Source organism: Cibotium barometz, chromosome 62 (assembly GCF_041138505.1).
Source record: "Cibotium barometz isolate CiBa-2024 chromosome 62, ASM4113850v1, whole genome shotgun sequence".
Lineage (NCBI taxonomy): Eukaryota > Viridiplantae > Streptophyta > Polypodiopsida > Cyatheales > Cibotiaceae > Cibotium > Cibotium barometz.
In genome coordinates, this window is record NC_141107.1 from 22,719,275 (window position 1) to 22,746,096 (window position 26,822).

The following is a 26,822-nucleotide window of genomic DNA, read 5'->3' on the forward strand; positions in this document are numbered from 1 at the left end:
GCTCATTACATTATGGTGGATGGATTCTATGTTGTATTACTAGAAGCTTTAATTCATAAGGGTGAATTGATGCTAATTAAATTATGGTGGATGGATTCTATGTTGTATTACTAGTGCCTTTCCTACACAAGTGTGTAAATTTGCTCTCATTATCTCCTTGTTATGGATGGAAAGATGCCTAATTGTTAAAATGGCTTACAAACTTATTTTGTGTATATGGAAAGATGCTTGAATGATAAAATGGTTGATTGATTGCTACTATGTTTAAGTTGAGGTTAACGACCATACTTAATTGATAAGAGTCGATCCAATTTATGCTTAATTGATCAAAGGATTGATTGATTGATAATGGAGTGTTGGGCTTTGATGTGTAGTTGATTGTGAATTATTCAAGTTACAAGGATGGGCAATCTAAGGGCTCTAAGAGACTCTACCACTTACAACAATATGAGGGATTGGCTGGAGAAACCAGAGCTTTGTTGCTCATCAAAATCTTGTGTGAAGTGTATTGTCTATATCTTTGTGGTGATTACAGTCCTTGGAATTGTGTTTGCTATCATTGCCTGCTCAGGGCACTTATCAGGAGCAAGGTGCCATTTCTAAATCAAGGTCTGGCTTGGTATACATACAACTTAACGTGTTTTAATCACACAACCTCAGCCTACCTAAATGTGATTCTCAGATACCAATTGCCTATGTGTGGGAGCCATTGGGTCTCCCTATTGTGCATTATCTTTTTTTTTTTTGTATTGTTGAGTGGAACTGAGAGTAAATGCCTTCGCTTCTCTCCCTAAGGAGTGGGTTAGCAACGGTTAGTTAGCCAATTAATTGTTAAATTCAATCAATCCTAACAAATACACTACAACAAAAAGAGGGGTTAGCAACGGTTATAGTGTGGCTTTTATCAAAAGGAATTTTATGGTTCAGATCAGTTTTCAATTTTCAGAATGTAGACAAGGGAGATAGAGAGAGCGTACATTGTACATTACCAAACCTTAGAACAACACTTTGTAAATCACAATAGAGAGCTTATATAGATTTGAAAATCCACCTTCATGTAATATGGGCTTCATGATACAATGGTTATACATTCATACATATAGATGCCATCATGTAATCTGGGCGTCATTGCCCTCTAGCTCGATTGTTGCTTGCATCGACTCTTTAACTGCACGTGCATCCAATTTGGCTTGCATGGAGGGGCGTCTACCCTTAACTGTAGCAATGAAGGAGGTGCCAACTTGATTGCCATCCATTGTTTTGCGCTTCTTCCTGTTGATCCCTTTCTCAATGAAAGACTTTGCTCTCTTCAAGCTATTCCCAAAGCCATCTCTAGTTCGTACAAAAGACTTTGCAAGCTCAATGCCCTCCTCTCTTTGTGCTTTCAATGTATGTAGTTGCCCAAGTGTCTTCTTCATGCTAGTGGTAGCCTCATGAATAAGCTCGGCATCATCCTGCACAAAATCCACAAGTTGTTGGAAAGTGTCATGTAAATGATTCAAGCTTGACCTCTTTGTAGACTTTGAAGATGCAGCCTCACAATTGTGCCCTTCCTCCAAGCTCGCATCATCCTCAAGTGGCACTCCGATGTTGAGGTCATCAGGCTTAATCTCAAGTAGTCTCCTCGGGACCATCTCCAAGGCACTATCTTCATACATGCTCACACAATGTGACACCATACCTTGCTCCTGAACACCGGCCATGAGCATCACCTTGATTTGATGCTTGCATATGTTGCCAAGCTCGGACCAATGGCATGTACAACATGCCCATTGACAATCTGAGTTGTAGACAGTGTACACTTGGTTTGGATTGGAGAGGCTTCGGACATAAGCATCTGCCTTCATGTTGCTACCAATGAATGACACATAATCATCTGGAATTTTGAGAGCTCGTTCACGCGAGCTCTCCACTACCTTCTCAATGGCATTGTTTCTCTTAAATCCACCTTCCTTCACAACTTGTATGTACCAATAATGAGGTACACAAGCTGTGGTTAGCTTGTAAAGAAGCCAATCCACTCGACGCCCCACCATTTTCTTAGAAGATCCTAGAAATCTGTACTTCAAAACTCCATGGTACACCTCGATTGCACCATTCGTGTCTTGATTGGAATGTGGCAATGTCCTTGTCGCACGCACCCACATGTCTAACATAATGAAGACTTGTAAGCATATATGACCATAAGAGAACATAACACATTGGGAACACATTGAAGCAAGAAAAATAGCTCATAGTCACCTATTTTAGGCTGCCACTGCATTTCAAAGTAGTGGAGGAACTCCTTCTCACTTTGAAAATCTTCCTTGAACTTGCATACCATTTCCCTAGCTTCATCCTTGGTGAGCTCATATGAAGACGAGGACCCTCCCCGCATATTCATGATGTTACCAAGCATCCGAAACATGGCCGCACGTGTTGGCCAATCTTTCACCTTTCGAATGAGGTGTTTTAGCCAACACCTACGTACATGCCATAAGCACAAGTACACCGGCAAATTGAAAACGACCCTCCGAGTACAAATCCAAGTATTGAGGGTACAAATCCAAGCAATGGTCATAAAGCATTGTCCAAGCACCATGCATTATGTTAGGAAAATTACCTTAGTGCATCAATTTCTCTCTCCGCATCATCCACCATGAAAGCATTTGGCTGCCACGATTTATGGTGATCAAGCATGCGATCTCGAAACTTTGTCAACCAATATCGCACAGCCTCAAAGGTGGCACTTGAGGCAAGAACCCACGCAATTGGGATGCCATTGCGATGTGTGTCAAATACGAGAATTGTATACAAATGGAACTACATCATTTTAGGTATAGTAAGTACAAGTACCTTGACTTGAACATGGCAAAAAAACAGACAAGAATTGAAGCATACCTTGTACTTGTTCGTTCCAAATGTGGAGTCCATAGCCAACAAATTTCCATTTCCGAACTAGTCACAAATCTCTCTTTGCCATGGGGTTTGGATCCCTAAAAAGAATTCCTTCTGTACTTGAAGATTTTGCTCCTGGTAAACAAATATCATATCCGCATTTTGTGTACACCATCGCCTTGTACTCTCTGCATCATCATCATGTAGTTGATATGTCTCCATAGCATGTTTCCTTTCAATATTGAGTATATCTTGGAGCAATAAGTAGTCATCCCTCACCATTGGACATTTGGGCTCTTTGCTTTGTCGTATATGCAAACTTTGAATGTGTGCATCGAAAACTTGTTGTGGAGTAAAGCCCTTGAACAACAAGTTAGAAACCCAAACTTTTTTTTCCAATGAAATCCATGGAGGTGTTTCCCTCATTCTTACAAGGCTCCCCATGGCAGATGATATCTTCTTTATTTGTGTGAAAGGGATTAATATAAGATATAACTGCGATGCTAGGATCCAAGTATAGACGATTCACCATGAAATGGCATTGACACCCTCGAATGCGCTGTCCTGCTGCCTTGGGTGGCCGCCTTGGCTTAGTCTCTTTCTTGATGAAATTGGCATTTAATTTAGTAGAGGCTTTTACGCTGTCTTCATTGATGGTAGGAAAACCATGTAACTCCCCATCGTCAAGCTCATTTTCATGCACATTACTCTTGCACTCTACATCTTTTCCACCCGATTGTTCATGCACATGGCATACACGTTTGGAAGCACAACGTGTCCCAAAAGCACACCAGTATCTATTGGCAATGATAATTGGGTATAAGTCTAAAGCCTTGCATGCTAATCATTTAAATAAGGTAATGGAAAATAAACACTTACATGGTGCTCTCAAGCCATGAATCCTTGAATGGCCGTATTAGCGAGCCTGGTGTGCGATGATGGTGGGAGTACCTCGTAAACGTTGTAGGGAAGTCAGGATTTTGTGCTTCTCTGTTCACAAACTCGCCAACATGAGCCCATGGAATACGAGCTTCCCTTTGCACTTTGTACTTCGACCTTTCATTGTGTACCAGTCTCCATTGTATTCCGGAAACATCAAAAAGACCATGCGTGGGAACAGGGGTGCCCATCGATTGTTGCTAAATGAGCTAAAATAAACCAGCTGGTGCCGCATCCACCAGTGCCCAAGTCTACCTCAATCGCATTATGGGCGGCTGCCGGAGGCCCAATAAGCAGCTACGGCCATCGTGAGAATCTGTTGCTTCATGCAGTTCCTGGTATGAGAACCTGCTGTAGTCAAGCAGAGGAAGAATGTCACGCAAAGACGGAAGCAGCTGTAAAAGTAAATACCTTAAACCTGGCCGACCTTCACAGTCTTCATTTCTATAGTTGTGAGTAAATTTACTAAAGTCCATTAATTAATACTTTCGATAAAGGGTGGGAAAAAAATCACTTTCTTCGACTCACTAAACATCAATAATTTCATTTTGATTGAGCTTAATTCTTTCGACACGATTAAGCAAGGTTGTACTTTTAGGTAGGCTTAGGCAGGAATCATGTATAATTAAGCTTGATTATACATGATATCCGCATAAGCGTGCCTAAAATTGCTCAGAAGACATGTATAATCAAGCTTAATTGTACATGGTTTTCTGCCTGGACCTTCCTAAAATTACAACCTTTGCAATAATTTGTATGATTGTAGGGTTAAGAGATTAGGAAGTCGAATGACCTGGGAGGGGGACGAAGAGGACGTCGGTGGCCGTCAAGACGCTGCTGCTACTGAGGCCGTCAAGACGCTGCTGCTACTGTAGTCGAATGACCTGGGAGGGGGACGAAGATAGCCGCTGTTTGGCATGGCGCTGCAGCTGCTGCTGCTGGTCGCCGGCTTCTCCAGAAAACGGGTGCTAAGGCGCACCTTCCACGCAGTGGTTTGGGTGGCCTTCCTCGGCGTGGACAGCGCCTCCTTTTACGCCCTGGGTCTCGACGTGTGCGAGGTAGGCTTGGTGGTGTCGAAATAGGGCTTCTTCTTGCCTAAGGCATCAACCAGAATGATTGATGGTGGTAGGTTGGGTTTTTTGGCAGCTTTGAGAGGGCGAAAAGGTAGGCGTTCAGCATGATAGGGCCGGAGTGCTGCTGTGCAGAGCTATGGAGCTACAGTTTGCTGTTACAAAAGGTCTTCGAGCTCCACACAGTGTGCAAGTCATGGAACTCTCTGCTGCAACCGTGGGCGTTGCTGGAGATCTTCGTGCAGGAAGCGAATGGCTGGGTTGACATCCCCCCTCTCCCCCTCCTCCTACTGCTCCCCCTTCTCCATCGGTGGCCTCCTCACCTAGCCTCCTTCCTCCAGTCGAAGGTGGTGGCGGACTCTGAGCCCCACTTGTGAGATACCCAGGGCCAAGCACGGGTGCACCACCATTGCACAACCTCTCTGGCCCCAGAATTGAGAGAGAGAGAGGGCCATCAATGCCTACGCTCCCGCCGACAACGAGCTCTGGCGCCGCTCCACCTTCAATGCGATTTTGGGTGGTTGCCAGCGTGGTAGGTGCCAGCGTGGCCACGCTGGTTTTTGCCACATAAGCTGGCCAAAAACTCCACGCTGACAACCACCCCGAAATCTAACTATAGCCGTCTCGGGCATGGTGCTGGACCTATTATAGAAGGTAATGCTCTGCAGACACTAATCCTCCACCTCCATCTTCATCATTGATAGTTAAAGTACATTAGGCATTGTAAGGAACCTAGTGTTTCATGATGATAGCTGGAGACACAAGCTCACTCCTCCAGGTGACTTCGACACTCCTGCAGCTGCAGATTGATCTCTCTCGCCTCTATCCTCGACGCCATGAGCTCTCCATCCATAGTCTCAATCTGTCGTCGCAGCTCGTCAACCTGCATGGGATGCAAACACCCACGAGTGAGATCATCCAGTCACAAGTCTTCACATGTGTTATATTAAATGTAGAAAGTAATTAAATTGTCATCACCTGAGTAGAAAAACCGACGTGGTCTGCTAACTGAGCCCGTGCCTCTGCCAAATGAACCTCTATCTCCCGCACATGCATATGGTACCTGCATCGATCGTGCTAGTGCTGAGACCACAGTATGCATAGAGGTAGCAGCTCCACATAATTCCTCCTGCATGCGTCCACCGACTGATCGGAATGCCGGAGCGAGGATAGTATGCAAGATAAGTGGTCGTAACTCCACTCTCAAGGACGCCAAACACCTGCATGCTGATGTAGCCTCATACTACCCCGACCAGCCCCAGACCCAGGATGGACACTGAAATAATCCACACATCGATGCAGCACAAACTCACAATACAGCTGCATCGCAAAGGAGATCAGAATCTGACGGTTGTATGGCAACCGCCCCCCATTGGCAGCAAGATATCTAGGATAGATATGTGCTGCCATCTGAGGATGTCTACATCGGGGAATAGAGAGCTTGTGCCCTGGGCGGGGGCGTTGGGTCTCTGTAACTCCGTCCCAAAACAAAGCATCAAGATCCTGGCGATGGTCAAAAACTGATCGCACGTCGGACCGAGTCATGCCTCCCCTCTGATAGCTGCCTAATATAGGCCTGCGAGTCTCCCATAGAGCCTAACGCCCTCAACGAGTCGACCTCATGCTCTAAGCTAACAACCACCTCTTGTAGGGCCGTATCAGCCCGAAACAATTTGGCTTTCAACACTAAGAAAATGCAATAAAATGTGTAATAACATGGTCAAGGGAATATGGCTCTCTCGATGACGGGTCTACAGATCCTATTTTCACTATTTCTAGACAGATCAAGTACAAGCTATCCTACCTGTTGAGAGCTTGATAGGCATGGAACTTTGTAGGAGTGTGTGTGACACTATATCCAATGTGAAGGAAGTTTCGCGAAGTTTGTAGAGGCGGGGCTTCTCAAAGTTTTACGCATGTGTTGGGCGGTGCCTTTCTTTCAGGTTTATCTCTGGCGGAGAGAGAGAGACAGAGAGAGACGCAGTTTTGACTTGTCCGCGGATGCAGAGAAGGCCCACGCTGAGGAGGGCGGAGTAAGGCATAAGACGTAGTGAGAGGGAGAGATGCGTACGATATTTTTTTTGTTTCAGTGGTCTTGTGTGATGCACACGATTAAAATTTTTTTAAACATGAGTTGTGTCAGAGTTACAAAAAAGCGGCGGTTCATTTTGGGAGAACGATACAAGGCTACAATCCTTAAGGTCTACGAGAGGGAACGATCCGGCCTGCAAGTGTTCACGATAGAGAACGTTTGTAAGAGAGACGGTGGGATTTCTTTTGCAATTTCTTTATAAAAAGAGCGATGGCCACGTTCTTTTTTTAAAATCAGACAAAATGCCGACTGTTGCGATCTCGCCCTCTTCTACTGTTTGCTCACGTCCGTCGTGCGTTGATTAAACCTTAGTATGTTGATTAATTAATGGGACTCGTTACAGCCCCATTAATTAATTAATGGCTGTGACCTGAATATGTCTACTGCAACCACATGTATAGTGGGCCACTACATGTGGTTGGCCCACTACATGTGGTTGAGTTAATAAGTAACCTTTTTTGGAATGAGTTAAGTACATGTGACCATGCCCTTTTGACGTCAAATGGGTACGAAACACTATAGGAGCGTGTGTATTTTTACCTTTGATAGACACTAAATACCCTAAACCTTAAACCCTAGCATCCCCATACTCACATCCACCAATGGGCTCAAAACCTGGAGTGCATGCTCCATTGAAGTGCACGAGCACACCCATGTAGTTTCGTTTCCACTGGACACGTGTACATGGTGGCTAGGGTATAGGGTTTATGGGAAGTGGTTTTGTACGGTTTTAGGTACTTAAAACCCTAAACCTATTATGCATGTACGTATCGTTTTACATATCATGTTGAATTAAAGAGCACACAAATGACACTTAAGGTAGGAGCCTTATTTTCCAGGTACGAGCCAAAACAGAGGATAGTTGCATGCTTTCAATGTGGGTTGTTGCACTTACCTTTTCTCAAAACGGTACATGCAAGGCTGGTCAATCTGTCGTCATCCAATACCAAGGATTTTGGCAGCATCGGTATGGCCTTTTATATATATATGCTCCACATTTAGTCATATTTGCAAGACTAAGGCAAGTGATTAGGAAAAAGAGAAAAGCTTAATCACAACTAACATTAAACCACTTGACCAATAGCTATTGGTCAATAGTTGTTGCTCCTAGGCAGCAAGGGACTGATTTTGGCTACTAGAGGCAAGTGTCAGTGATTTTTTGGTTTGATTTTTCCTGGGTGGGGAAGAAGGGCTAAACTAAACTACTCCTATCCTCAAAAAAAGAGGAAAAAAAAGACCAGCACTACAAGACAATGCTGCCATACACACGTTTCATACACGCGATAAATTACGAGCGTGTGTATGGTCGCGCATGTATTTGAATAGAATCGGGTGCGTGTATTTTAGCATTTAAATTCGCATGTATATTTGCATTTATCAACGCGTGTATACACGCGTTTATATACACGCAGTAATATACGCATCTATACACGCTGCCATATGTGAGATCCCTGTTCCCACCGAGCAACGGATTCGGGGTACTAGCAGCGGAAGTAGCACTTCTTGCGCAGGACAGGGGTCCCACACTCGGGGCCTCGCCCACGGATATCCGGACAAGAGACTAATCCGTCGGTTTGTCCAAAACCGAAACCGGAAAAACTTCCTTTACCCGGAAAGCACGGGCGATTCCACCAGGATAACTCTTTACTCTAACGTAGTCAAGATCATTACTGATCAAACTGATCTGACTGCACCTTTAACGGTACTTGGTCAAATCAAGGAAGAACTTGCACTTGGATCATTGGGATCAACGCTTTTTTCCCCATCAAGAGGCACAGCCGTTGATTCCTATCCATAGAACAATTTCTATCCGGATTTACTTCATCTATCGTAATAATAGAATTTAAATCTCGATTTACGGATCCATCAGTCCAGCCTAACCCCATCCGATCCCATGGGTTAGCCAACCGCCCAACCACTGTAGTGATGGGATCCAATTTGGAATTTGGTTAGGTTTTGTCCCGGGTACCAAGGAAAAGAGTTCCAAGGCCCCCTAGCCGGAAGTTCATGCAAACATAAAACTAGCCACACCACTTACACACCCAATATGAAATTGCCTTTTTCTTAGCATCAGCTAACTTTAAAACAATCCTTTAAGGAAACCATAGTACCACTGATCACAATCTTCCAATTTATCCAGTTGATTCATAATTTCCCATCATTCCTTCATCAGAGTATCTATGGCATCATTGGCAACTAGAACGCTCACCACATGTCCACACAGGGGCCTTTTCAATAGTTCCTAGCCCATAATACTCGGCAATATAATCACTTATAAAAATCAAGATGGACTCTCGTTGAAGATCAGCAAGATCAACCAACAGATCCATATAAAGAGCCATGGACTCATCCATTGAAGACCAGCAAGGTCAATCAACCAGATCCATGCCCGGTTTCACAAAACAACTCTTACTCCTTGTTCCAATATCTTCCACGATGCACGTGTGGGTATCTTTGGCGACCCAGAGCCCGAGCACCGTATGGTCAGCACCCTCTAGGATCCTTCGCAGGTGACCTAGCGCTTCACTCATAGGCCGCTTCCTTGGTCCCTCATCCACCGTACCGGAAGCTCACCATTTAAATCGAACCGAGGCTGGTCAAGACCTCGGTCGACCTTGCTACGCGAGACGTCCTCCATTGACTCTCCGTCCAGCCAGTTGCAACTTTATCAGTTAGGTCTCCACGACCTTAAACACAAGACGGTCAAAATGCTTCCCCAGCATTCTTGACATAAAACAGCCATTTACAAACAGCATTTACAAACAGTTTACAAATACAATTTCTATATTAACTCTCATTTTTCCACATTATCCCTCATTAATCCACATTACTTATTCCACATTCCATTTATATGTGTACTCATCCAATCACATCATTTTTCATCTCTTCACTTCAGATTCCTTCACATCACATATCATATATTCACATCCATATCCACATCCATACATCCACATCCACATCCACATTCACATCTACATGCTTACCTCCATTTTCACATCCTCATTTATACATCCACATCCCATATCCACATTCATACATACACATCCATATCCACATCCATAAATCCACATCCACATGCATACATCCACTATCACGTCCTCATTCATACATCCACATCCACATCCACATCCATATACATACATACATCCACATCCACATTCTCATTCACATCTATACATCCACATCTACATCCACATACATACATACATCCACATCCACATTCCACATTCACATCTATACATCCACATCTACATCCACATTCACATACATCCACATCCACATCTACATCCACATTCACATACATCCACATCCACATTTCCATTCACATCTATACATCCACATCTACATCCACATACATACATACATCCACATCCACATCCACATACATACATACATCCACATCCACTTTCCACATTCACATCTATACATCCACATCTACATCCACATTCACATACATCCACATCCACATCTACATCCACATTCACATACATCCACATCCACATTTTCATTCACATCTATACATCCACCTCTACATCCACATACATACATACATCCATATCCACATTCCACATTCACATCTATACAACCACATCTACATCCACATTCACATCTATACAACCACATCTACATCCACATTCACATGTATGCATATACATCTTCATGCATACATCCATTTTCACATTCATACATCCACACTCCCATCTCCACATCCACACATCCACATACATACATCCATTTTCACATTCCCATTCATATAACCCCATATGCCTTCACATCTAATCTTTTACATCACATCCATTCTTGCCCTATCATCACAACCCATATACATCTTATCCTATCACATACACTTCTTACCTCATCTCATACACATCTTATCACATCTTAATTCATCTTATTACCTCTTATCACATCTTATACACCTCTTATCACATCCTATCACATCTCATATCTATTTATAGAATACAAGAGAACTCTTATATTTGATATAAGATTTCTTTACACATTTATTTATGCATAAATTCCATTTAAGGAGATTAATACTTTCGAAGTAAAAATCAATCTTTTTTTGCATCTTCCTATGCATAAATTCATTTTAAATGAAAATGATACTTTTGAATTAAAATTCAATCTTTTATGCATCTTCCTATGCATAAATTCAATTTAGATGAGAATGACACTTTTGAATCAATCTTTTATGCATCTTCCTATGCATAAATTCAATTTGGTAGGAATTACACTTTTAGAATAAAAGAATTTCTCTTATGCATGTAATTTATGCATAAAATCCATTTATGAGGAAAATCACACTTTTAGTATAAAAAGAATATCTTTTATGCATACCTATATGCATGAAATCCAATATGATAAGAGTAACACTCTTACAATAAAATAATCAACTTTTATGCATACCTCTATGCATGAAATTCAATTATGATAAAAGTCACACTTTTATAATAAAATAATCGACTTTTATGCATACCTCTATGCATGAAATCCAATATGATAAAAGTAACACTTTTGATATAAAAAAATTATCCTTTATGCATACTTCTATGCATGAAAATTAAAAATGATAAAAGTAACACTTTTAATATAAAAAAATTATCCTTTATGCACACTTCTATGCATGAAAATTAAAAATGATAAAAGTAACACTTTTGATATAAAAAATTTATCCTTTATGCATACTTCTATGCATGAAAATAAAATGGATAAAAATAACACTTTTGATATAAAAATTTACCCATTATGCATACTTCTATGCATGAAAATAAAAATGGTAAAAGTAACACTTTTGATATAAAAATTTAACCATTATGCATACTTCTATGCATGAAATTAAAAATGGTAAAAATAATACTTTTGATATAAAAATTTATCCATTATGCATACTTCTATGCATGAAATAAAAATGGTAAAAATAACACTTTTGATATAAAAACTTATCCTTTATGCATGATATTAAAATTTAATTTCTCCATGATTATAATGAAATTCTTTCAATTAATCTAGGATGATAATTCCTAGAATATGGTAGGAAGTCCTCTTTTTATGCTTTGAATGAAATTATTTTATGCATAATTTTTATAAAAATTTTGCCATAGCTCCGCTGCTATGACTGATAAATCTCAATTTTTCTAAGGGATAATGTTTATCATTAAGAAAATAATTAAAATAATCTCTAATTGGATTATCAATCCATAATGGATTGAATCATTAATATACATAAACTAAAAGCATAGAAAAAAGCCATTAGTTTGGCCTCAAGCATAGCTTAATCTTGGGTTAAGGAAAAGCTTTATGAAAAGCTTGATTTGGATTGAGAACGGTTCATGAGTATGACCATTTCTTGAGTGAGAGAGAGAATTTACATAAAAATCATTAGAATTTAAACATAAATGAAAATTAACTTCAATAGCATTATGTAACTCTTCACTACTATTCAAACTTCAATAGCATTAAAAAAAAACCATACCAATTAAACTTCTCAAGCTTGAGAGGGGTTGAGAAGAGAGAAACATTGAGAAATTATAGAAAGATCAATATTCACTAATTACCTTACAACTTGCTTGATTCTTTGTTCACAGTAGAGGCCCCCAACCAATCAATTGGTTAAGTATGTTGATGGAGCCACTAATTGGGATTGAAGAAAGAGGGAAGCTCCAAAAACTAGTGAATTATTAAATGAATTCACAGTTCTTGGCTTAGGTGGAGTAGAGTAACGATGCATAAACACTATATATTTTTCAACAAGGGGGAGGCTTCTATTTATAGGAAAAATTGAGCTCCTAACCAAACAAACTGATTCTAGAATTTTCTAAATCAGTTTGGTCAATATTTGACCATTTTTAGGTCAGTTAAGCTAACTTTTTGGAACTAGACTTGAATGAGGAGAGAGGAGAGATGAAATATCTCAATTTTTATGAGTTTAAAACTCATTCAAGCATGTGAAATATGCACCTCCTTTAAAGAACTCCTCTTCCTTACATATGTGTCATAATGGAATCATTTTAATATTGCTCATAGTTTTTTTACTAATAATCCTTGTACATTTTCAACTCTTCATCTTATGTGAAATATGCACCTCCTTTAAAGAATTCCCCTTCCTTACATATGTCATATTTTTGATATTGCTCATAGTTTTTTACTAATAATCCTTGTACATTTTCAACTCTTCATCTTATGTGAAATATGCACCTCCTTTAAAGAATTCCCCTTCCTTACATATGTCATAAATTTAATATTGCTCATAGTTTTTTACTAATAAACCTTGTACATTTTCAACTCTTCATCTTATGTGAGCATTTAAGGGACTCCCCTTCCTTACATATGTGTCATAATAAAATCATTATACCCAAAATATCTCATATTTTTAATATTGCACATAGTTTTTTTACTAATAAACCTTGTACATTTTCAACTCTTCACCTCATGTGAGCATTTACTCATTTTTGGGTATTTTCTTTTTACAAGTTGGATTTATCTCCTTCCTACACATGGATTGATGCTATTGGTCCATAGGAACCTTAATTGGACCATAGTCTAAAGATTTCTGAAAATCTAGACCCTTAGGCTAAGGTTCTTTATAGCTATTTTCAATTAATTCCAATTGCACATTGAAAATTCTTTTTGAATTTCTGTTTCAGGGGAACTCATCTGAATTAGAAGAGATATTTTTCTATCCAAAAATATTCAAAATCTGAATATTCTCTCTCTAGAATATTTTCTCTCTCTAGGTTAAAACAGTTAGAAACAAGTCTTTTATATTTCTGAAGAGGGATTGACAGGGGAAGATACTAGACATGAAAAAGGGGTTGGGGGAGGAATCTTACATTCTACCCCACTTAAAAAAACGCGAGATGTCCTCATCTCGCAACTTGTGATAATTTCGCAAGATTCACGAATATGAGACTTAGAAAAAAAAAAATTAATCAAGATTAACCACCAAGATAAGTCTTAAAGAGAGCAAGATTCAAAATACGAACAAGATTTAAACTTTATTCATTCTCGGAACTTATACAGTAAAGATAGAGGAACTCTTTACACTTCCATAAGCCCGTCCATCATATGGTCACAAAAGCAGTCCTCACAAGCTGCACAAGTATAAGGTAACTCATCTATGGGAATGATTCTGTGGGTTATTGCTGCGCCTATCTCAGTGGTATGAGGTGTTCTAACAAAAGGAACTCTGAGAGGCAAGCCAAAAACGGGGTAAAGGCATATCTTCTCATGAGGAAGAAAACACGCCAGTAAGAAGACTCGCTCAGAAAACCCAGGATGCCTTGATCTCATGACGCAGTAGTATCGGGGACCCAAACCCAAAGCTTCAATAACCATGGCCAAGCGGACATTGTTACGAAAGTGCTGCTGACCCCAGGGTGTTACCCTAGTTATGTTTTGATAGGTCCGCCATTTGGTTTGCGCTACAGAAGTTCCCAAGTGAGGGAAAAGTGAGCGCTCATACTGCTCTATAAAATCCTTCTTTACAGATTCACTTGCGTCTTGAAGGTGAGGAATCATTATGGATAAAACTAGTTCTTGTTGCCAAGCCATGAAGGAGATTAAGAAAGAAAGGAGATCGATGGAAGTAAGATTACTGTGAGCGACAAGTAAAAGTTACGACTTATATAAAGGAAAGAGCTAGCGTAACTTAGAAGCCAACGGTAACTTGCCACTGAAGTTTTACCGTCTTTCCATGATTTGGGTTTGGCACAATTTTCTATAGAAGGCATTAAGAACTTTGAGATGAGGAGATAAAAGAAGTTCGTAAGTTAAATCACCTACTTTCTTTGGTCCAATATCTGGGAGATAACTTCTTATACTTCCCAAGAGATAAAGAACTTCTTTTGGGTCGTACTCGAGACCAAAACCTTGATATCCAAAACATCGATTCTCACTTCTGAACTCGTTGTTCTGAATCCTTAAAACAGGTGGGACTCTTGAGAAGTATTCAGGAAAAAGGTTCTTCCTTTTTTAAACAGAATCTTTCTTTTATTTTAGAGAGGGAATAATTATAAGATCAAAAAGGAAGATTCTTACTCCCGTATACCTCGAAGTCTGGGGGAGAATCTTACATTCTACCCCACTTAAAAAGTGCGAGATGTCCTCATCTCATAAAGTAGAGGACAACTCTTTTTCTTAAGATCCAATTTTATTCTGGGGTTCCTTATATTCTGGTCAACCCAACAGAATACTGGGATAAATATCCCTTAGAACTCATCATTAAATAACAATTCATTCAGATCATATCATTCATATCTTTAACATGATAAAGGTCCATTAGACCGAAAAATTTCCTTCTGAGCATTCCTCCACGGGAATTTCAGTCAAGTAAGTTCTCAATTTGTCATCCCTTAACTTGATCTAACGGTCAAGTGTTAACAGTAGCAATTTGACAGCACAATCCACTAATCTCATAGTGATTTGCTGAATCATTTTCATCATTTATCATTACAGGGACTCGTCCCAATCATCCACCTTGTGGTTTCGCTCAGCTTATTACATTTCAATCCATTTTCAGGGATCATCATTTTTCAATCAGAATCCAAATCAATTCATCGGTTTCCAAACAGAACTAAAAATCATATCAACCACATTCGAAATCATCATCTGGATAGCATTAACGCTTATAATTTCAAGTCTTAGATTTACTCGTATATACTGTCAGTAAAGAGCTGCAGTTATACTCTCGGTATATACGGTAGTCACGGCCCTTGGAATTATAAGGTAAATACCATCATGTCTAGGCCTCAAGCAAGTCAGGGATTCTATATAATTGCGGTACTTCCATCTGAAGACCCAATTATCAATTTACGAATTTCAGTTTGAATATCAAATTGTATGAATTATATCACACAATTACAACCTTTTTTTGTGCTTCTTGATAAATTTTTGACATATTTGGTTTCTCAGTTGATCTTTATTAGCCAAATGCTCTGATACCAACTGTGAGATCCCTGTTCCCACTGAGCAACGGATTCGGGGTACTAGCAGCGGAAGTAGCACTTCTCGCGCGGGACAGGGGTCCCACACTCGGGGCCTCGCCCACGGATATCCGGACAAGAGACTAATCCGTCGGTTTGTCCAAAACCGAAACCGGAAAAACTTCCTTTACCCGGAAAGCACGGGCGATTCCACCAGGATAACTCTTTACTCTAACGTAGTCAAGATCATTACTGATCAAACTGATCTGACTGCACCTTTAACGGTACTTGGTCAAATCAAGGAAGAACTTGCACTTGGATCATTGGGATCAACGCTTTTTTCCCCATCAAGAGGCACAGCCGTTGATTCCTATCCATAGAACAATTTCTATCCGGATTTACTTCATCTATCGTAATAATAGAATTTAAATCTCGATTTACGGATCCATCAGTCCAGCCTAACCCCATCCGATCCCATGGGTTAGCCAACCGCCCAACCACTGTAGTGATGGGATCCAATTTGGAATTTGGTTAGGTTTTGTCCCGGGTACCAAGGAAAAGAGTTCCAAGGCCCCCTAGCCGGAAGTTCATGCAAACATAAAACTAGCCACACCACTTACACACCCAATATGAAATTGCCTTTTTCTTAGCATCAGCTAACTTTAAAACAATCCTTTAAGGAAACCATAGTACCACTGATCACAATCTTCCAATTTATCCAGTTGATTCATAATTTCCCATCATTCCTTCATCAGAGTATCTATGGCATCATTGGCAACTAGAACGCTCACCACCTGTCCACACAGGGGCCTTTTCAATAGTTCCTAGCCCATAATACTCGGCAATATAATCACTTATAAAAATCAAGATGGACTCTCGTTGAAGATCAGCAAGATCAACCAACAGATCCATATAAAGAGCCATGGACTCATCCATTGAAGACCAGCAAGGTCAATCAACCAGATCCATGCCCGGTTTCACAAAACAACTCTTACTCCTTGTTCCAATATCTTCCACGACGCACGTGTGGGTATCTTCGGCGACCCAGAGCCCGAGCACCGTATGGTCAGCACCCTCTAGGATCCTTCGCAGGTGACCTAGCGCTTCACTCATAGGCCGCTTCCTTGGTCCCTCATCCACCGTACCGGAAGCTCACCATTTAAATCGAACCGAGGCTGGTCAAGACCTCGGTCGACCTTGCTACGCGAGACGTCCTCCATTGACTCTCCGTCCAGCCAGTTGCAACTTTATCAGTTAGGTCTCCACGACCTTAAACACAAGACGGTCAAAATGCTTCCCCAGCATTCTTGACATAAAACAGCCATTTACAAACAGCATTTACAAACAATTTACAAATACAATTTCTATATTAACTCTCATTTTTCCACATTATCCCTCATTAATCCACATTACTTATTCCACATTCCATTTATATGTGTACTCATCCAATCACATCATTTTTCATCTCTTCACTTCAGATTCCTTCACATCACATATCATATATTCACATCCATATCCACATCCATACATCCACATCCACATCCACATTCACATTCACATCTACATGCTTACCTCCATTTTCACATCCTCATTTATACATCCACATCCCATATCCACATTCATACATACACATCCATATCCACATCCATAAATCCACATCCACATGCATACATCCACTATCACGTCCTCATTCATACATCCACATCCACATCCACATCCATATACATACATACATCCACATCCACATTCTCATTCACATCTATACATCCACATCTACATCCACATACATACATACATCCACATCCACATTCCACATTCACATCTATACATCCACATCTACATCCACATTCACATACATCCACATCCACATCTACATCCACATTCACATACATCCACATCCACATTTCCATTCACATCTATACATCCACATCTACATCCACATACATACATACATCCATATCCACATCCACATACATACATACATCCACATCCACTTTCCACATTCACATCTATACATCCACATCTACATCCACATTCACATACATCCACATCCACATTTTCATTCACATCTATACATCCACCTCTACATCCACATACATACATACATCCATATCCACATTCCACATTCACATCTATACAACCACATCTACATCCACATTCACATCTATACAACCACATCTACATCCACATTCACATGTATGCATATACATCTTCATGCATACATCCATTTTCACATTCATACATCCACACTCCCATCTCCACATCCACACATCCACATACATACATCCATTTCCACATTCCCATTCATATAACCCCATATGCCTTCACATCTAATCTTTTACATCACATCCATTCTTGCCCTATCATCACAACCCATATACATCTTATCCTATCACATACACTTCTTACCTCATCTCATACACATCTTATCACATCTTAATTCATCTTATTACCTCTTATCACATCTTATACACCTCTTATCACATCCTATCACATCTCATATCTATTTATAGAATACAAGAGAACTCTTATATTTGATATAAGATTTCTTTACACATTTATTTATGCATAAATTCCATTTAAGGAGATTAATACTTTCGAAGTAAAAATCAATCTTTTTTTGCATCTTCCTATGCATAAATTCATTTTAAATGAAAATGATACTTTTGAATTAAAATTCAATCTTTTATGCATCTTCCTATGCATAAATTCAATTTAGATGAGAATGACACTTTTGAATCAATCTTTTATGCATCTTCCTATGCATAAATTCAATTTGGTAGGAATTACACTTTTAGAATAAAAGAATTTCTCTTATGCATGTAATTTATGCATAAAATCCATTTATGAGGAAAATCACACTTTTAGTATAAAAAGAATATCTTTTATGCATACCTATATGCATGAAATCCAATATGATAAGAGTAACACTCTTACAATAAAATAATCAACTTTTATGCATACCTCTATGCATGAAATTCAATTATGATAAAAGTCACACTTTTATAATAAAATAATCGACTTTTATGCATACCTCTATGCATGAAATCCAATATGATAAAAGTAACACTTTTGATATAAAAAAATTATCCTTTATGCATACTTCTATGCATGAAAATTAAAAATGATAAAAGTAACACTTTTAATATAAAAAAATTATCCTTTATGCACACTTCTATGCATGAAAATTAAAAATGATAAAAGTAACACTTTTGATATAAAAAATTTATCCTTTATGCATACTTCTATGCATGAAAATAAAATGGATAAAAATAACACTTTTGATATAAAAATTTACCCATTATGCATACTTCTATGCATGAAAATAAAAATGGTAAAAGTAACACTTTTGATATAAAAATTTAACCATTATGCATACTTCTATGCATGAAATTAAAAATGGTAAAAATAATACTTTTGATATAAAAATTTATCCATTATGCATACTTCTATGCATGAAATAAAAATGGTAAAAATAACACTTTTGATATAAAAACTTATCCTTTATGCATGATATTAAAATTTAATTTCTCCATGATTATAATGAAATTCTTTCAATTAATCTAGGATGATAATTCCTAGAATATGGTAGGAAGTCCTCTTTTTATGCTTTGAATGAAATTATTTTATGCATAATTTTTATAAAAATTTTGCCATAGCTCCGCTGCTATGACTGATAAATCTCAATTTTTCTAAGGGATAATGCTTATCATTAAGAAAATAATTAAAATAATCTCTAATTGGATTATCAATCCATAATGGATTGAATCATTAATATACATAAACTAAAAGCATAGAAAAAAGCCATTAGTTTGGCCTCAAGCATAGCTTAATCTTGGGTTAAGGAAAAGCTTTATGAAAAGCTTGATTTGGATTGAGAACGGTTCATGAGTATGACCATTTCTTGAGTGAGAGAGAGAATTTACATAAAAATCATTAGAATTTAAACATAAATGAAATTAACTTCAATAGCATTATGTAACTCTTCACTACTATTCAAACTTCAATAGCATTAAAAAAAAACCATACCAATTAAACTTCTCAAGCTTGAGAGGGGTTGAGAAGAGAGAAACATTGAGAAATTATAGAAAGATCAATATTCACTAATTACCTTACAACTTGCTTGATTCTTTGTTCACGGTAGAGGCCCCCAACCAATCAATTGGTTAAGTATGTTGATGGAGCCACTAATTGGGATTGAAGAAAGAGGGAAGCTCCAAAAACTAGTGAATTATTAAATGAATTCACAGTTCTTGGCTTAGGTGGAGTAGAGTAACGATGCATAAACACTATATATTTTTCAACAAGGGGGAGGCTTCTATTTATAGGAAAAATTGAGCTCCTAACCAAACAAACTGATTCTAGAATTTTCTAAATCAGTTTGGTCAATATTTGACCATTTTTAGGTCAGTTAAGCTAACTTTTTGGAACTAGACTTGAATGAGGAGAGAGGAGAGATGAAATATCTCAATTTTTATGAGTTTAAAACTCATTCAAGCATGTGAAATATGCACCTCCTTTAAAGAACTCCTCTTCCTTACATATGTGTCATAATGGAATCATTTTAATATTGCTCATAGTTTTTTTACTAATAATCCTTGTACATTTTCAACTCTTCATCTTATGTGAAATATGCACCTCCTTTAAAGAATTCCCCTTCCTTACATATGTCATATTTTTGATATTGCTCATAGTTTTTTACTAATAATCCTTGTACATTTTCAACTCTTCATCTTATGTGAAATATGCACCTCCTTTAAAGAATTCCCCTTCCTTACATATGTCATATTTTTAATATTGCTCATAGTTTTTTACTAATAAACCTTGTACATTTTCAACTCTTCATCTTATGTGAGCATTTAAGGGACTCCCCTTCCTTACATATGTGTCATAATAAAATCATTATACCCAAAATATCTCATATTTTTAATATTGCACATAGTTTTTTTACTAATAAACCTTGTACATTTTCAACTCTTCACCTCATGTGAGCATTTACTCATTTTTGGGTATTTTCTTTTTACAAGTTGGATTTATCTCCTCCCTACACATGGATTGATGCTATTGGTCCATAGGAACCTTAATTGGACCATAGTCTAAAGATTTCTGAAAATCTAGACCCTTAGGCTAAGGTTCTTTATAGCTATTTTCAATTAATTCCAATTGCACATTGAAAATTCTTTTTGAATTTCTGTTTCAGGGGAACTCATCTGAATTAGAAGAGATATTTTTCTATCCAAAAATATTCAAAATCTGAATATTCTCTCTCTAGAATATTTTCTCTCTCTAGGTTAAAACAGTTAGAAACAAGTCTTTTATATTTCTGAAGAGGGATTGACAGGGGAAGATACTAGACATGAAAAAGGGGTTGGGGGAGGAATCTTACACCATACACGGATTAATACACGCATGGTAAAGAAAAACTGAAGAAAAACTGAATTTCTTTACAAAATTAAGAACTATTTTCTTTAAACCATCTCATAGTACATTACAGTATACATCATTACACAATCCCACTACATGCATTTACAACAATGAAATATATTCAAAAATAAATCATGCATATGAGATGATAGAAATGTCATCAATTTAGAACGTACAGTGATAGATTGGTTAGGGTTCGATCTCATCTTCAATAAGAGCCATCCTTGCCATCAATATCCATTTGATCAATTTGTAAGGCTACGATTAAATTTATTCCACTATCGATATTCTGTACTCCATTGATAATGGTATCGATGTCCTGATCATCCTCATCAACATCACCATCATCCTCAATGGTAGGGTCATTCTCATGATCATGAGAAATAGCACGCTCATCCTCATTATCATGATCATCTCTTATTTCTTGATCATCGATCACAACATCTTCATTGGCATGTTCGACATCATCTTCATTGCGGCTTGTTACATCCTCCATATGCTCCATATCAGTGAATGTATTATACATCACTTTGGAACGTGGTGCAATAGGGATGACGTACCACCATTTAATGTCATGCACCACTGGTAGATAGATAACCTACTCAAATACACATAGTACAGTAATTAATTAGCATATCAAAAGTCAAGGGGTACGCGAGCTTAGATATATATGTACATGAAACACATTAGTAAAAAAATGCATACCTGCTCACATTGTTGTGGCAATACAAGCCTATCTTTCTTTGTTTGCCAAAACTTTGTAGAGTCAATAGTTACATAGCCACTTGCATGGTGTTTTATCGTTGCATCAGGCCCTTTTTCCACCACGTTCATTTGCCATTTGACATTCATCCAAAACATACACAAAGAAGCGACGAAAGTCAAGCCTAAATATGTCTTGGATTATGCCACAATAATCATCCATTTTTCCATTAGCTCCCTCAAAGCTACTAATGACACCGCAATCTTGTGTATTTCTCTTTTCATCAATTCTTTGTGTTCGAAAATGCTTGCCTTCACACCATATAGCATTGAACATAGTGCACTTGACCAAAATAGAAGCAATATTTGTGTAAGCAATGTGAATAAATATTAAAAGCAAATCACTTACAAACTAATGCAAAACATTAGTTCTATGTACCTTTAACATGCATCCTCGTGCATACTCCCATTCTTCCGCCGTGATATGCAGCCCCTCGTCGCTCTCTGCTCTCTCCATTTCCTCATGCAACCAATCAACATGGATATTATTCGGAAGTGTTGCTAGATGCTTACGGTACGCCTTCCGAGAGCCATGTTGCCTCCGAAAGAGAGCTCTTTCTGCTTGCCTTTTTATCTTTGCATCCTCATATCTTGTAACCCATCTGCTCATCACATCACTATTAAGGATACAAGTGAAATTGAGATCATCAATCAATGTTCTGTCAATTACTTTACTCTGTCCTTTTCCTTGAGGCACAATAGAGGTCATCCTCAAGTCCTCTTCATTGCTCCATAGTCGTGGCAAAGAGCTGTCCACCTGACCAAGAAATTCTGAAATATATACAAGAGACTCTTGTATCAACCAACCCTCGGCCATGCTTCCTTCAGGCCTTGCACTTTGCCTCACAAAGTCTTTTAAGGTCTTCATGAAGCGCTCTAGGAAGAACATCCAACGTGCATGCACAGTACCACATAAAGCGATTTCGTCCACTAAATGCACAATAAGATGTAGTTGACTTGTGAGAATGGTTCGCGGAAAAGTCTCCTCTACCAAACAAACCACCTCCACTGCCATAACACACGCATCATCCAACGTGGCTGGATCAATTGCTTTGGAACTAACATATCTGAAAAATAAATAAATAGTACGTTATACCTCATGCACGTTCATTTTGCAAGGTATAATGAAGGGTGATCTGACATGGGTTTTATATACCTCACAAGCTCGCCCATCTTATAAATACATTTTTTCAAACTCTTATTTGCACAATGGTCGATGCTAGTAGGTAGTATGAACTGCGCACATAAGAGCACATGTATGTATGGTTTATGGCATTACAAAATTTAATTTCAACGTACAAGACTTGGAAAACACTTACTTGAAGCATCTTGTGCCAATCGTGGGACTTCAACCCATATAGTTGCTCAACGCCTCTTTTCTTAGTGGTTGTAAAGGCTCCCTTCAATGATCTCATGCATCCAGTGGGAGTACGCAAAGTGGTGATGGCCTGCTTTACCTGCTTCTCCTCTTTCTTTGATATAATCCATGGTGCAGGCGGAAGACGAACGTGCCCACCCACCTCTCGTGGCCAAGCTTGACGCATACGTCCTGCGACCCACAAGTCCTCACGTACGCTAACATTGTCTCGTTTACCAATAATATGTTCCCAAATACCAGATCCCACATTCTTGAAGATGTGCATGGGATCAAGAAGATGGTTGATCTTAAGATGGGTCCAATATGGCAGCCGAAAAAAAATGGAGTACCTACACAAGGGATTGCTCTATGTGACCTTTAATCCAATTAGAGACTACACAAAACAAGATTGAAAAAACATTACTATACCTGCTCATGCCATTTGGAGGAAGAATAGTTGTAGACTCCCAAATACGCTTCCAATCTTTTGCACGAAGTGTTTGTGGAGGAATGTTACTCTTACTAGCAACATATTTAGGATGATCTGAGGGGAGAAATCGATGATGATTATCGAATATGGTCTTACACAAACCCTCAGCATACTCATGTACTAACGAAGGGCCACAAACAGGACATGCATGTTTACCCGATGTTTTCAAACCTGTTAAAATATAAATAAAAGTTAGAATAATAAAGTCAATATGTATAATTAATATATATAGCCAATAGTATTAGAGTAGGGAGGTAATTAGAATTCTTACCAGAACAATCGTTGTATCCTGGAAAGTCGTGCATTGTCCACATCAACACTGCTTTTAAGTCGAAGTGTCAAGAGGAGGGAGGCCTACTAATGTCCACCACCGCAACACCTCTCCATAGTTCCTCCAACTCATCAATCAACGGTTCAAGATAAACATCCATATGCTTGACTTTATGTTTCCCTGGAATTAGAAGAGATAACATAAGATGTCCCTTCTTGATCGCCATCATTGATGGTGGAAGGTTGTAATTCACCAACACAACTGGCCACACGCTGTATGCGGTGCTTTTAAAACCAAATGGATTCACTCCATCCATACCTAGGCCAAGTCTCAAGTTTCTGGGCTCTGTTTTAAAGCTGGGCCACTCATCTTCAATATGCTTCCAAGTAGGAGTGTTTGCGGGAATTCTCCACATGCCATCATCCGATCGATGTGAGGAATGCCATGACATGAGCTCTGCTATGGATTTGCACTTGAACATGTGTTTGATGCGAGGAATTATAGGAAAGTGTTGCAAGACTTTACGAGGTACATCAAAACTCTTCATATCTGTTCTATACCTTGCTTCACCACAAGTGGGACAATGTCGAGCCTCCTTATGCGTCCCACGAAAGAGAATGCAATCATTGATGCATGCATGTATGTGATCATAATCCAATCCTCCAAAAGATGTCACATAGCGCCTCGCTATGTCTCTTGAGGTGGATAGTCTATTTCCCTTTGGAAGCATGTTTGATAATAGCCTGCATTCAATATCATCAATTATAATTAGTCTTAAATCCTAAACCTTAAACCACTAATTCAAATTTGTAAGTTAGAATGCTTACTTCAATAATGCGTCAAGACTTGCATTGCTCCATCCATAAATTGTTTGTATATTGAGTAGTTCAAGTGAAGCACGTAAAACAGAGAATGTGCACCCTTCAAACACCGGTGTCGATGAAGCCTTGTAAAGATGCTCTTGTTCCATATCATCGTCATCCATACCTTTGGGATCATCCTTAAAAAGATTCCGCACCATATCATCAAGCACTTCCTCTTCCACAACTTCGTGGGGTGCAGGGCTATTGTCATCCCTTTCCCACTCATCTCTGATAATAGATCCCGAAGCTCTAGCATCATCTCGTCGACGCTTTGTGTGCTCTCGTCGCGCGTAGGGCACCATGTTAGGGTGTGGTACTGCATCCTGCTTCAATTAGAGTTTATATATTACAACTCTATTAATTTAATTTGGATACCATGAGTCATTTGAATACCATCAATTTACATCTACTCACCTCTAAACCTGTTTGTCAATTCCATTCTCCATACATGGAGATGTGATTCAAGGTAATTGGACGTGCTCGTACAATGCATCCTTGACATCGATTACACATACATTTGATCCGTTGTCCCAACCACACATCGCGATTACGATGATGCATTGTCTCATCTTCCCCAGAACTGCTTGAAGAGGTTGATGACATCCTATGTACAAACCAGAAAACACAAAATCATAATATGTTTTTAATGAAAGTATAAAAATCGCGTGTATTGACGCGGCTATTTCCTAAAAATTGCATGTATTAACGCGGCTATTTCTTAAAAATCGCGTGTATTAACGCGGATAATTCCTACAAAACGCGTGTATTAATGCAGCTAAATTATCATACACGCGAACATACACGCGTTTATAAACGCGACGGTCTGTTTAAACTAAAAATAGCCCACCTTCCCCAAATAAAGATTTTGAACTAACATATCAACACTGCTTTCGTTTTCGCCTCTTCCAACAGAAACGAAACCTAAGTGCAAGGAGGGAGCAGAGAAGGAGTCAACACGGGAGGAAACCGAGCAAGAAAGAAGACTCACTTTTTCAGAGGTGAGTCAGTTTGTCCTTTGCCTTATCTCCTTCCTCAGATTTGTTTATGCTATTTTCTCTTTGCTTTTTGGGTTTGTCTCCGTCCTTTTGCTTCTGTGCACATGATTTTGGGTGAACGATTCTGACAGGGACGACAGTGGTCCTTTTATAAGGACCACTTTGTCGGAGGTCAGTCCCTTTCAAAATTTTTTTTTTTGCGCAGGTCGCGTGTAGAAACGCGTGTAAAAGCACGTGTATCCTGTCTGTAGAGTCTGTTCACACGGCTATACACGCGTTTCTGGACGGGTGTATACACGAGACTGCGTTTCCTGTTTCTATGGTTTGCAGGCTGATAGGTGACTTGAATAATGATATTTGTGTGAGTCAAAAGACAGCCCATGATGTACATGAAGATTATTTTTGCAGGTTCTTTATGGATATTCCAAGTTCTTCATCCGATCCATTTGCGTAGAGCAATTGGCTGATGGAGATGCTAAATCATTTTGGGTGCCATCCTGGTCCAGTTGAGCTTACAGAGTATATGTATGCCCATCCCCCTTCTTCCATGCCTGGTGTCTATACCCCTACCGCGAGTATCTAGGGCACTCCATTGCCGTCTATGCCTACGAGTCCGACGAGACGGCATGCAGCTTCTCCTCTTCCACGTCCACCGAGGAGACATACCTCATCCCAGACACACTCACGCACACCCTCACAGTCACCATCACGTGCTCCCTCAGAGCCACCGTCACGTCAGGGCTCACAGCCACCGTCAC

The 26,822-nt window shown here is 39.1% G+C and overlaps 1 protein-coding gene across 2 annotated transcripts; it reads right to left on the minus strand.

Moving 5' to 3' along the window:
• Window positions 1-1,033: 1,033 nt before the first annotated feature.
• Window positions 1,034-3,282, minus strand: LOC147604262 (uncharacterized). 2 transcript variants are annotated; one of them, XM_086795383.1, is made up of 5 exons: window positions 3,157-3,282; window positions 2,881-3,065; window positions 2,603-2,802; window positions 2,242-2,510; window positions 1,034-2,149 (listed from the first exon to the last, which is right to left on the minus strand). In XM_086795383.1, the coding sequence occupies exons 2-5, from the start codon at window positions 2,911-2,913 to the stop codon at window positions 1,110-1,112; spliced, it is 1,542 nt and encodes a 513-aa protein (XP_086651509.1). In that variant the 5' UTR covers window positions 2,914-3,065; window positions 3,157-3,282; the 3' UTR covers window positions 1,034-1,109. The 2 variants fall into 2 exon arrangements, with proteins under 2 accessions (XP_086651509.1, XP_086651508.1); XM_086795382.1 differs by having other exon boundaries at window positions 2,881-3,278.
• Window positions 3,283-26,822: the final 23,540 nt, after the last annotated feature.